Consider the following 13,161-nt stretch of genomic DNA (forward strand, 5'->3'; position numbering starts at 1 on the left):
CATTCTCTCCTCTCCCCTCTGCCTCCAGGAGCTGGAAGGAATTTCCCTTGCTCTGAAGTTCCATTGCATTTTATCTGAACTATTCTTATAAACTTGTTAATTAAACTTTCTCTTATATTTATGTGTCAGTCTCCTTAAGCCCAGCTACTCTGTTGAGAACACAGAAGTAAAAAAAGTACTCTCATCCTTCTAGGAAAAAAAAGTATGTTTGTGTGTTAGTCTACCTTTTTTTAAGCTCTTAGACATTCTTTCATGTGTTGCTTTGGTGGGTTTGGAATTTTTTTATTCAGGATATTTATGATGTTTTGAGGCGGAGAAGAGTATATATAATCGCACTCATATTAGGAATTAGAAAATGTTATGAAAAGTGAAGTTTTAAACATTTTTTAATATTAAATAGAGTAATTCATTATATAAAGTGTTACATTAGACATGCTGTTTTAGAGCTGTCAACCTGAATCATAAAACAATTCTTTATTCTTTGTTATGATCTTTATTATATAAATATTAGAACTTGAAGACTTTATCACAGATGTTAAATGCTATTTTTAAAAAAATGGACTATCTTTTAGAGCAGTTTCAGGCCATAGCAAAAGCAAATATTTTTCTGAAAGCAAATTTCAAAAGGAATTTGAGAAAATCCTATTTTTGTACTCTTTAATGTACAAGGAGTTGGGTATTAATTTGATTTAAACTCAGTAGTGTTCTTGTCAGGCCAATGTGATAGTGCTTTAAGAGTCATGCATAGTGAATTTGGGGACCAACAGAAGAGTTACCCTCTGCAAAATTAAAAAATATCCAGTAAAGTTATTAACTTCACATGGTTATTACATAATTTAACACCACAAATCTACATAACATCAGCTGAAATATTCAAGTTGTCAGGGATTAGAGTTAACCTTAAGTTATAAGTTGGAAAATTTAGAGGTGAAATAACCTGTAGTTAGTAACAGACTCAAACAGTTGACCCTGAACGGTGTATTTTCCCCCTCTAGACTTCACTTTTAATTAGCAATGACCGTAATACTAGTATTGATTATTTGCAAGCTGTTTTTAACCTAAATTCAGTGGTCAATGATTTGAATTCCAAAATTTTGAATTATTTTATATTTTAAGGTAACCAGCTGTACTTGGGTATTTTTAGGTTCAAGGAAAGGATCCATCAGTGGAAGTCACACAGGACCTCATTGATGAATCAGAAGAAGAACGATTTGAAGAAATGCCTGAAACCAGTCATCTGATAGACCTGCCTACATGTGAACTAAGTAAACTTGAAGAGATTGCTGACTTAATTACCTCAGTTCTCTCCTCACCTATCCGTAGGGAAAAGCTGGCTCTAGCCTTGGAAAATGAAGGCTATATTAAAAAACTACTGCAGCTGTTCCAAGCCTGTGAGAACTTAGAAAACACTGAAGGCTTACACCATTTGTATGAAATTATTAGAGGAATCTTATTCCTAAATAAGGCAACTCTGTTTGAGGTAATGTTTTCTGATGAGTGTATCATGGATGTCGTGGGATGCCTTGAATATGACCCTGCTTTGGCTCAGCCAAAAAGGCATAGAGAATTCCTGACCAAAACTGCAAAGTTTAAAGAAGTTATACCAATAACAGACTCTGAATTAAGGCAAAAAATACATCAGACTTATAGAGTACAGTATATTCAAGACATCATTTTGCCTACGCCATCCGTTTTTGAAGAGAATTTTCTTTCTACTCTTACGTCTTTTATTTTCTTCAACAAAGTTGAGATAGTCAGCATGTTGCAGGTAAGTAAACTAAAGTGTTCTTCACATTTCTCTTCTCAGATATTTATTTTCCTTAATAGTTCAAGCTGCTATTTATTCCTTCTTTTTGAAAGATTCGTTTACTTTATGTCATGGCTTTCTGAGAGAGAATTATTTTTTAATGTGACTTTTTACATTTTTAAGTGGCTATGATGTAGCTGGGTTTTTTTGACTTACTTTTTTGCTTTTTAAAAATTAATAGGATATAGATGACATAAAATTTGCCATTTTAACAATTAAATGTACAATTCATAACATTAAGTACATTCACAGTGTTATATACCTATCATCTCCGTCTATTTCCAGAACTTTTTCATCATCTCAAACAGAAGCAGCTATTTTTAAAAGTATCTTTTATTACATTTTATGAGACCCATTTATTATTGGGATATCTATATGTGTGAGTGCTTAAAGCTTCCCAAATAATTCAGATATTCAGCCAAGATTGAGAAACCTTCATTAATTTTCAGGATATGATAGATCATTTTCTGCATGAGGTTGATTTTATTGTCTCCTTGGGTTGTAAAATAGGAGTTTTATACCATCATGTTAATACTTTATACCCTAACTGTAGTTAACATGATTTTGAAGAATTTGCTTTACTTGTGATAGTATACTATATACACAGTTTTCTACGTAACTCTTTATTATTTACATATGAGTTACTGAGTTTATTAGCAGCTACTGTGTACTTAGTGTAGTGGTTCTCATGTATAGTTGTGGATCTCTCGAGCCCTTCTAGAGAGGTTTGTGAGGTTTTCTCTTTTCCAACTTTATGTCAGTGTGTGGCTGTATTTTCTTCATTATATTTCAACCAAAACAGCATATCATGATATACTGAATGCTAAAGAATATATAGGACTCTAGCTGTTTTCTGATATGCGAAACATTAAAGAGATTTCCAAAAATGTAAAACAGAGCCACTCTTCTTTCTAAATTTTTAAAATTTTAGATCATATAGTTCTTTCTCATAAAAACTATTTACATAATAGCTTATTTTTAAAACAAATTAATAAATGTTTTTAAATGTCTTAGTTTTAAATTAATTTTAAGTATGGTAAATATTGATAAATGTAACCAATATGATAAAGCTCTTTGGGGCCCTGACTCATTTTTAAGAGTTCATAGGTATCCAGAGACCAAAAAGTTGAGACTCTCTGACTTAGTATTTAGTTATGAGACTCCTTTTTATAGTACTTCCAAGCATTGTTTCCCTATCTTTTGTTGTTACTTTACTTTACCTGCTTTTTAAAAATGATAACAGTACAAATCAGGGTGCCATTTCAGTTCCTGACAGAAAAACAGTTGCAGTCTCAGGAGATTGGAAATAGACTCACAGTCAATATAGTTGATATAAAGGACCCAGTGACAGAAACCTTTCAAATGACTGCTTTTGACTTCAGAAGGACTGCTTTTGACTTCAGAAGGGTTGCTAAAACCATAATAGTAAATCATTGCTTTATGTTTTAAAAAATAAATTATGCAAACTAATTTTAAAATATTTATAACACTTTGTATGTCATTTTACATATTTTGTCATAGGTTTATTTCTGACAGCTATAATTATATAATAAAGTATAGCTTAAAAAAAAAAAATACCCTATTCATTTCTGGTCCATGAGATGTATTTAAATGGAATTGCCAGATATTGTGAACTGCCTGTTGTTGATGTAAAATTTGCCACTTAGTTATCTCCTTTGTGCCAGAAGGTACCTCACTTCTAGCCTAAGTTAGATTAATCAACTGAGAAATTATATGAAAGCATTTAGCATGGTCACTAGCTCCTAGTATGTACTCTAATACCTGTTGAGATTCTCTTAAGCATGACAGGGAAATAAGATTTTAGTTGACTTGAATTTTCTAGCTAATTGTAGTTCAAAAATCCCTTTGCTCAGAACTGAGAATTATACTTTAAAATGTTTTACAAATTAAATTCATAAAAGCTGATAAAATGAAGTTATTTCCACACAAAACTGCTACTGATTAAGATCCTTTTCAGAACAAAAAGTTTTAACTTCTCCCTTCACTAGAAATGATGAAGGACGAGTATCTCAAATCTTGACATTTTAACATATTACATGTGTTTCCACTATTCCATAGATAAGAGTTGAGCTAAAACAAACTTGGTAGGATCAGTGATTTTACTTTGTTTTTGACATACTTTGCATATATCATTTCAGCACTGAAAGAGAAATGTCTAACTTTTCATCCCAATTACTAATTAAATATATAAAATCTTTCAGTACCTTTAAGAAAACATTTGTTTATAATAATACGGGTTTTTTATTTTGTGGACTCAAATATAGGATTTAACATAAATTTTATCTTATAGATTTGTCCTATTCTAGTTTGTCTGTGTGTGTTGCTTTGGTTTGTTCCATGACTTCAAACTACTTCAGAATCTGTCCTGTAGTTTATTTTATCTGGTGGGAGTGATGAAAATCACATTATGCAGGAGATTTGGATTTTAAATCCATCTCTGTCACTAGCTATCCTCAAATAACTCCACTCTTTGTACCTCAGTCTCATGAAATTTAAAATTGGACTAGGCACTGAGTAAGATGACTAACAGGCAGAAAGAAGCAGGAAAGTGGACTAGGCAATCTTTCGGTAATCTCTTAAATTCCAATCTAATTCTAAATTTATGTGTTTATATGAAAATTGTATTAGTTCTGAGTTTTGTTTTTTTGGGGTTTGTGTGTGTGTCTATAGTGATCTAAAGAGACTAGTTAATAGCTTGGAGAACCAGAGATTTAAGGGGAAACATTCCATCTGTGTTCATGATAAGCTTTATGCTATTAATCAGTTGCTTCCTTAATACATATATTGGGACAGAGTGCTTTGTAGAATATTATTAAGAATAATGTTAGAAATCAAGAAAAAAAACCTAGAAATCAAAGCATTCTCCTGTCAGACTATAATACTTGAAATTGCTTCTGTTAATACTTTATGCAGTTTTGTCAGCACACAAATAATGAATAACATAAGAAGAATTTAAATGGGAAATAACATTTATCAAAGAATTGGAACTATTTTCCTATGAAAATATTTTGCAAAAGTAAAACATGTTTAGACAGAAATGGAAGATTTAATCTGGGAGAGATGCAAGAAGGTAACAAATTCATAAAAGGTGCAAATGGAGGTAAATGTGTTCTTAGTCCCCACATCCTAAAATATTCAGACAGAAGGAATTTGGAAAAAGTGATTCAAAAGATAAATTAAAGACAATTACATATACAGTTGAACTCTCTCAGAAAATGGTTGGTTCAGGCCTTAGTACATAAAAGTCTAAAAGAAGTGAAAGAAATAAATAACAAAAGAAACACCATTCTGAGTCACGCTAATGAAAGGGGTTATTGCTCTGTGTTGTGTTTTTGAGGAGCTTCAGTGGATGTGGTGTGGGAAAGCATATTATAGTCTCCATGATCGTACCTAGTAGTTTTCATTCATTTATTTTTTCATATATATTTTACCATATTTCAGAGAGGCTCTAAGGGATTGATACCGCTTCGCACAAATTTATGTTAAAAGTAAGATCATACAGTACATATTCTACTGTGTTTTCTGTGTGTCCTTTTAAACAGTGCTTCAAGAAATTAACACATCTGTCATTTAATACCTTAGAGTCATCAGTATGAAAAGCAGTTATTGTAGTGTTTTGTCGTTTAGTTACATCCTTGGGGACCACAGAACATGTAAGACTACACCAAATGTCCCTAGATTATTTCCATGAGTGCTTGTGTTTCAACCCATTTCCTGTTTGCCCCAAGAATAATCACCCATGGTGCTTGCAGCTGCAGCATTTACCCCAAGAAAACTCGTGGATTACAGTCCTAATCTTACCCCCAAAGTTTGCCATGAAATATCTTACTTTTATTATTATTTTCGCATCACTCTAGTATATTGATGGTGTTTGGAAACAAATGACATCATTCTGTTTATAACATTCTGTTTTTAGTAGTGGTATTTCCATTTACAAAATACAGTAATTCTCAATTGCTGAAAATGTCAAATCTTAGAAAATGTAGCATGCGATGTTAAAATAATGCTGGCAGCGAGCTGCACTTTTTTTTCTAAATTGGTAAAGGGTTAAAAGGCTTTTTAATCTTTTCACTGCCAGAATTCAGCCTCCTTTACTATTGTCCCTGTACCATATTTATATAATTTTTCTAATCAGCTGTGGACTGACAATGAGATTTTTAAACTTATTTGAATTACATTTAAATTAAGGGTAAATAGACCTGAGAAGAGCTAGAGAGGCTCTAAGATAAAGTAAATGAGTTTTCATGCATGACTTCTAGAACATCTATTATTGTTTTCCAAAGAGTTCTTTATAATTGAGGTTTCTTGTTAAGTGAAATATTAATGTATGTATAACTAATACTGAATGGTGTAGTCAGGTTTTGAAAATTATAACATGATTATACCCTGGAATTAATATAATTTGTGTAAATTACATAAATGAATGTAACTTTATACTTTTGTTAACATTTCATAGTAAATATTTTTTCTCATGTAGGAAGATGAGAAGTTTTTATCTGAAGTTTTTGCACAATTAACAGATGAGGCTACAGATGATGATAAACGGCGTGAATTGGTAAGTCATTTATTCTTGAAATTCAAGTCCTTAAAGAGCACTTACTCTTTTGGCATACAGGCTTTAATATTGAATTTGTTAAGAGAGACTTTTTATAATTAGTATGAGATGAAAGATATATACTTAAATTATACTATAAATTATTATTCTCAAAGTTTCTTAAATGTAATTGTTTTATGTATTTTGGAAATTTCTTAAGGTATTTTGATGTAGGTTTCCTGCCCCCCTCCACCCACTGAGGGAAATTGTGTGCCTTAGAAATCCCAAAATCAGATATATGGTTTATGTTGGGACAGAATTACAAACTGACATATTTTCATGGATGTAGATACTCACATTATAGAGATGCTTTTCTTTTTAAATAAGTGATAAGGAAAATGCTTTTTAAGTAAATGAATGATAAATAATTGCTTCTTGGAAATGTTTTTTTCTTTCAAATAATCACTTTTTTGAGACATAGGCTATGCTTTGGAGAAAGAAAATAGTGATTGCTATTTACCAGCATTCTGTCATTTTTTCAAACATTATAATCAGATTCTTGGGTTTTAAGAAGTAATGAAAAATTGCTGACTTAAAATCAATCAAGTCACTTTTGGTGTAGTTATTTCTAATAGCCTACTCAATTTTCTCATTTATAAAATTAGTCCTTTAGGGAATCTGTAATGCCCTTTCCAATTCTTAAAAATTGAATCATACTTTGAGAGCTCCCTAGAAACCAGCCACAGTTTATTATAGCACGGTTTCTGTGAAAATGTGTGCTCTAATTCAAAATATCTGCCTTACCTGTCATTTTTATACTTTAATCATAAATTGAAAATAATATGTATATGCTCTCAGACTGTAAATATAATGTGTACACTGTAATGTCTTTAGAGAGTTAATTGTTCAAGTGTTTGAAAAATAATTCAAAGTTTACTTTTAATGAGATGCTAGTTTCTAATACATACTTTAATGTAGGTTTTGAGGAACCAGGATACCCTGAGAAGTCAAGATCCTCATTAAGGGTGAATTCCACACTGTGATTGATCACATTACAGTGTGCCCCAAGTTTACTTTTATGTGTGTCAATGTCTCACTATACTTTCTAACATTACAGGTTAATTTTTTCAAGGAATTTTGTGCATTTTCTCAGACATTACAACCTCAAAACAGGGATGCATTTTTCAAAACTTTGGCAAAGTTGGGGATTCTTCCTGCTCTTGAAATTGTAATGGTAATTATATAACTTTTATTCATGTTTTTGAAATTGTGAATATATTATGATTTATATTATGGGTGAAAAGTATTATAGTAATGCATATTGAATTTTATAATTTAAGTTATGATTCACTTTATAGTAGTGAATTATTACAACAGTGTTTTCAGTCTTCATATTTTTATTAAATTTATAATTTTATATGTAATCACTTGCATATAATATGGCTTCAGGTGAATAAAAATCCCACATGTTTTTACATAACTATTTTCTCTTCAGTAACAATATTAAGTGTTTCATAGAAACTAATAAAATATCTTTCCCTTTTAGACCAATGAGTAGAGTCAAGGGCACACTAGACCAAAGGGGCTCATGCTACAATATGGGTTTAGGGCAATGGTTCTCATATTTTCGTTTATGAGTTTCATCCATTGGTATTTATTATATGAAAAAATGAGAAATTTTACAAGTATTAATTCAAATAGTGAGAAGAGTGGCATTGTTTCACATTTTTTGCCATTCTCTTTAATGTCTGGCTTAATAGAAGATAGCTAGAGTCTCATAGCAGCTTTTGCATTTAATTTGTTGTGATATCACGTCTTTTAGCCTCCAGAAAAACCCACTATACTTGTGATAGAGTAAAAAAGGTTAGTAATGCCTTGAAAAAGGTCAATAATGCCTTAGTATTATTTACTACTATGAAAATAGTTTTAATTTTATGTATTTCCTAAAAAGAGTCTTAAAACCCCTTGCTGGGATTCCCTGGACCATACTTTAAGAACTGCTGAGTTAAGGGAATATTTTCAGGATCACTATTTTAGAAAACTAAGTCATGAAAATACCAAAAGTGTTTTCACAAGCATCCTTTATTAGGAGAGTCATAAAAGAGAGAATCAGTTACTAAGGCATAAAATAACTGGCAAATCTGGGACCAAAGACAGATTCTGGAAGGTTTTGAAGCCTTAACCTGGAGAAAACATTCACAATTTTACATATATTTAAATCAAGAATTCCCCCTCCCCAAGAAAAAAAATTATTACAGCATTTATAAAGCATAGTTTTATAATCCTGCGTGAATTCATATATTTAAATTCTCTGAGGATATATCTTTGTGATGGTAACAGTTGGCAGAAACTAATCATTGAACTGCCTAAAAGCTTTCAATATTTCTAAATGGAAAGGAAGAAAAGGTTGGAGAGGTTATATATTTTGATTCCAGTACAATTAAATCCAAAAAGCCGGAGGTGTACATAGATTTGAGAAGGAAGAGGAAAACACAATATAACTTTCGTTGACAGTCTTTAAGTAACCTCATTTTCCTTTTATCAGGGCATGGATGATTTGCAAGTCAGATCAGCTGCTACAGATATATTCTCTTATCTAGTAGAGTTTAGTCCATCCATGGTCCGAGAATTTGTAATGCAAGAGGCCCAGCAGAGTGATGATGTAAGTAATAGTGCCCTGATTCTTTGTGAATTGCCTGTAGAATAGTATTTGCAAGCTGTTAAGAACAGCCATAATCATAATTTATTATGAAGCAAAATAGTAGATTTCTGATCATTTGTGACTTTGGCAAGCCCAGAATATATACCAATTGATTTGGATTAGGTTGTATTGATTATAAATATATATATATATATTCAAACTAGTGTTGAACTTAATAGATTACCATAGAAACAAATTCTTATATGTTGGCCTTTAAAAAGTTTCAAATGCTAATGAAATATAATTTCAAGCCCAAAGGTCTGGCACTTATCTAGTTAGTATAGTATAACTAAGAAGTTACTTTCACTTGTTAAGATGTGGGGGGCTGGGGGTAGTGGGTTTGGTAGGGTGAACATTTAATAATGAGACCAATATTGTGTTTCCTTACTACAGAAATATTTTTACCTTCTCTTTATTTTTAAAATATGTAGCAGTAATTTAAAGTACTTTCTTATATTAAATATATTTTAAGTAGAAAATAACTAAAATATAATGATGTCTCTTCTTAAAGGTTTTGAATCCCAATGTTAATTTGATCCTTGTTTGAGTTACTATTAAATTAAACTACAGTTCTTTTATGTTTAATCTCTTCACTTAGATTTTTATGTCTATCTTTGATATCTATTTCCAATGTTTTTTAAAAAAATTTTATTTAGAATCAGTTTGGGTTAATGGTATCGTTTAAGGCAGTAGAAAAGAAATAGAAGAAATATTTTGTGTTAAGTATCTTTTAAGGTTTTTTCGTAAACCCAAATAATGCCAAATCTGACTTTAAAGAAATAAATACCTAGTTTATCTCACTGTTGATATTCCTAATTTAGTGCCAGCCTTTACAAAAGATTACTTTGAAATTAACACTCAGTGCTCTATCCTTAGTGATGTGTGCGATTAAAGGCATTCATCACAAAATCTCACACCATGAAAAGAATAAATTACTAACTTTAAGAACTCATAAAGCTTTTATTTCTGTTTTCATTAGAAATATTTTATGTTTACATTTAATTGCTGCATGAGACTTAGAGAAGCAGTTACTGATTTTTAACTATAAAAAGTCCCATTTTCAATTTCTCGCTTTCTTAAACAGTCTTCAAAGCCTTTCATTTCCCTGAATTTTCTGACATCTAGCCATTTTGTAATTTAAAAATTTTGTATGCTTCAAAATAATTTTTAGCCCACAAAAGCAGATAAATTTTTAATTTTAAAAATTAAGGATCCTACGTGCTAAATTCTATTGGGTTGGTGGCAACCTTTAAAAAGAAAGAAGTAATAATCTTTAAACCTAAAAATTCCCCTTTACCTACTGACCTCTTTGTGCCTCCTTATCTCAAGCTTGGGTACCCTGCATTCAGTGGTGCATATACTTTTCTTGGCAGAAAAGTCTTACAGATCTTTGAGAAAGGCAGTTCTTATCTCCTGAAAATGTAGTTTTCTGTAGCCCTAGTTTTCAGTAGTTTTCTTTTTCACTATTTAATATATAAATAGGCTTTTTGTACTTCTACACATTACCAAATTATGGGCCTCTCAGCACAGGTCATTCCCCTTTTATCTCAGCTTGTAGACAGACCAGCAGAGTTTGACATTGATACTTATGGAAGCAGGATTTGGGAGAAACTGCATTTGAGAAAGAAGACAATAAAAAGTTTAAAGAGCATATATTGAAATGACATTTTAGTGTATGTACTATATACTGTAAGAAGTTTTTCTTGCCACTTTGTTTTTATTTGGATATAACCTAAATTAATTATTAATTTTTTTCCTCATTTTAAGTGAATGAATTTATATATAAGTGTATTATATATAATCAAGCAAATTACCTGAGGCCTTAATTAAATGATAGAATTCAAGTTTTACATTTTGACATATATTTAAAGTAAATGCCATAGCATTGTTCTGAAGAAAGCTCACTGGCCGATACCTTTTTGTAATATCTTAACATTTTATATGAGATAACACTTTGCTGCACATACCAGAATAAGAAACAGCAACAGATTAATGTGGAGTCTGCTCTTTAACCCTCTAATTGAAATGAGGCTTGGGTCTGGGTTTATTAATGTAGCTCTGTGAATTTTATTTCAAAATTGTTCTTTGAAAAACTTTCATTCTGTCTCTGTTGCCATGATAGAATTGCCTTATTGGTGATCAAATTTTGAAACATGGTAGATGGTAGGATTCTAATCTTAAGCAACTTGCCATGACATGGTTTTGTTGATTCTTTAATGCGTTTAAGTTAATGAACAGCTTCGCAGGGAAATATTAGTTTTGGATAACACAGTATATTAAGTTTTGGAAGGGTTAACAAAACAAAATAATAACAAAGTGCTTTGTACTGAAGCTTTCTATTTATTACTTCCAGAATTCTCCCAACTTAAGACATTTATCTTCATTCCATGCAGTTTCCTTATGTCCTTCAATTACTCCCTTTCTTCCCCCAATAATAAACAAATTTTCAAATCCATTGAGTTGATGTCAAAACTTTCCTTTGATGTGAACAGTCGTTTTATATCCTAATTTAATGCTCAAGATTTCTACTTTAAAAATACAACCAGAAGACATATTTTGTTATCTGCAAGCTGCTTTGTAGCTCTTAATATTAAGACCCGAGGGCATGTTACTAATATAACAATAAAGTTTTTTATTGAAAAACAATAAGCAAATACAGTGTTTTCCACTTCCATATGTTGATGGTACCGTAAGCTGTGGCATGCTTTGCTTTTTTTTTTTTAAGTGGGTTATTTTCACTCCAATATTTTTACAAAACGTTGAGAAACATTAGGAAAAATAAAGTTAAAATAAGTTCATCCATTCTTTCGAGTTTTTTTTCTTTGTGATGATGATTTTGTTCTTTCAGCTGCTGTATTTGTCTTATATCTAAACCAGGTCTAATGGAACCATTTTCTTTCAGGATATTCTTCTCATTAATGTAGTAATTGAACAAATGATCTGTGATACTGATCCTGAGCTAGGAGGTGCTGTTCAGCTAATGGGACTTCTTCGTACTCTAATTGATCCAGAGAACATGCTAGCTACAACTAATGTAAAAAATTACTCTGAGATAAAATTTTTGATCTAATGAGTTTTAGCTTATTTTATATATAATATATAAATATATAAATTATATGTAAATATAAAATTTTTGAAAATTTGTACTGTTTTGAAAAACAAATACTTAGGTATTTGTTCATTTAGTATTCGAGTAGCAGTGGTATTCCTGTAACAGTTCATTTGAGGCAAAATACAATATTATAATATGTTAAAATCTTACTGAAATGTTTGTACTTATAGCCCTTAGACTCTGTATGTTAACTTCTTAAAAATTAAAATACAACAGTGTGAATGTACTTAACATTACTGAACTGTAAACTTAAAAATGGTTAAAATGGTTAAGATGATAAATTTTATGTTGTGTTTTTTATCATTATAAAAAAGTAAATAATAAAAAATGTACTAAATGACCTCAACTGCGTAATAAAGAAGTCATAAAAAAGGTCTTAAGGAACGATTTCAAAATATTAATAATAGTCATTGCCTCAAAATAAATTCGTCCTTTATAAAATTCCCTCATATTTAAAGAACATGTGCATTATTTTCAAATCATTGCAAGTTTATAGAACCAGTTGTGTAAAAAAATAGCTCAGAAAATCAAAAACATTATTTTCCACATTTCCAAATAATAGATTTACATTTTTTTTTTAAATAGAACTAAATTCTACCCTGTTTCTAGAGGTTTTATAAATCCATTTGGTGGTTTTTTAAATTTGGATACATTGTGAAATCTGGGGTTTCAAATTTTAAGCAGTAAAGTTACTCTCACATTGCTCGATAGACTCTTCATTATCATTTCAGATCACAAGCATATTTGGAAAAAATTGTTTTGAATAATTTTCTTCAGAAAAACTATACTATCTGATCTTTTTCTTTTAATTAAGTTTATTGGGGTTAAATTGGTTAATATAATCATATAATTTTCAGGTGTACATTATTATTTAATATCTGTATATTCTATTGTGTGTTCACCACCCAAAGTCCAGTTTCCTTCAGCTACCATATATTTGATCCCCTTTACCCACTTTACACTCCCCCTAACCCCCAATTTGACCC

General features: G+C 30.7%; 1 protein-coding gene across 2 annotated transcripts in view; it reads left to right on the plus strand.

The window, feature by feature from the left end:
* The window catches only part of PPP4R3B (protein phosphatase 4 regulatory subunit 3B), a 57,576-nt gene that overhangs the window by 16,602 nt on the left and 27,813 nt on the right, over positions 1-13,161 (plus strand). For both annotated transcript variants that reach the window (XM_006909588.3, XM_006909589.3), the window contains exons 4-8: positions 1,145-1,768; positions 6,306-6,383; positions 7,480-7,596; positions 8,908-9,024; positions 11,966-12,097. In XM_006909588.3, the coding sequence (XP_006909650.1) occupies positions 1,145-1,768; positions 6,306-6,383; positions 7,480-7,596; positions 8,908-9,024; positions 11,966-12,097 (1,068 nt within the window). The remainder of the gene's footprint in view (positions 1-1,144; positions 1,769-6,305; positions 6,384-7,479; positions 7,597-8,907; positions 9,025-11,965; positions 12,098-13,161) is intronic.

The sequence above is a fragment of the Pteropus alecto genome, unplaced genomic scaffold, assembly GCF_000325575.1.
Source record: "Pteropus alecto unplaced genomic scaffold, ASM32557v1 scaffold131, whole genome shotgun sequence".
Taxonomy (NCBI): domain Eukaryota; kingdom Metazoa; phylum Chordata; class Mammalia; order Chiroptera; family Pteropodidae; genus Pteropus; species Pteropus alecto.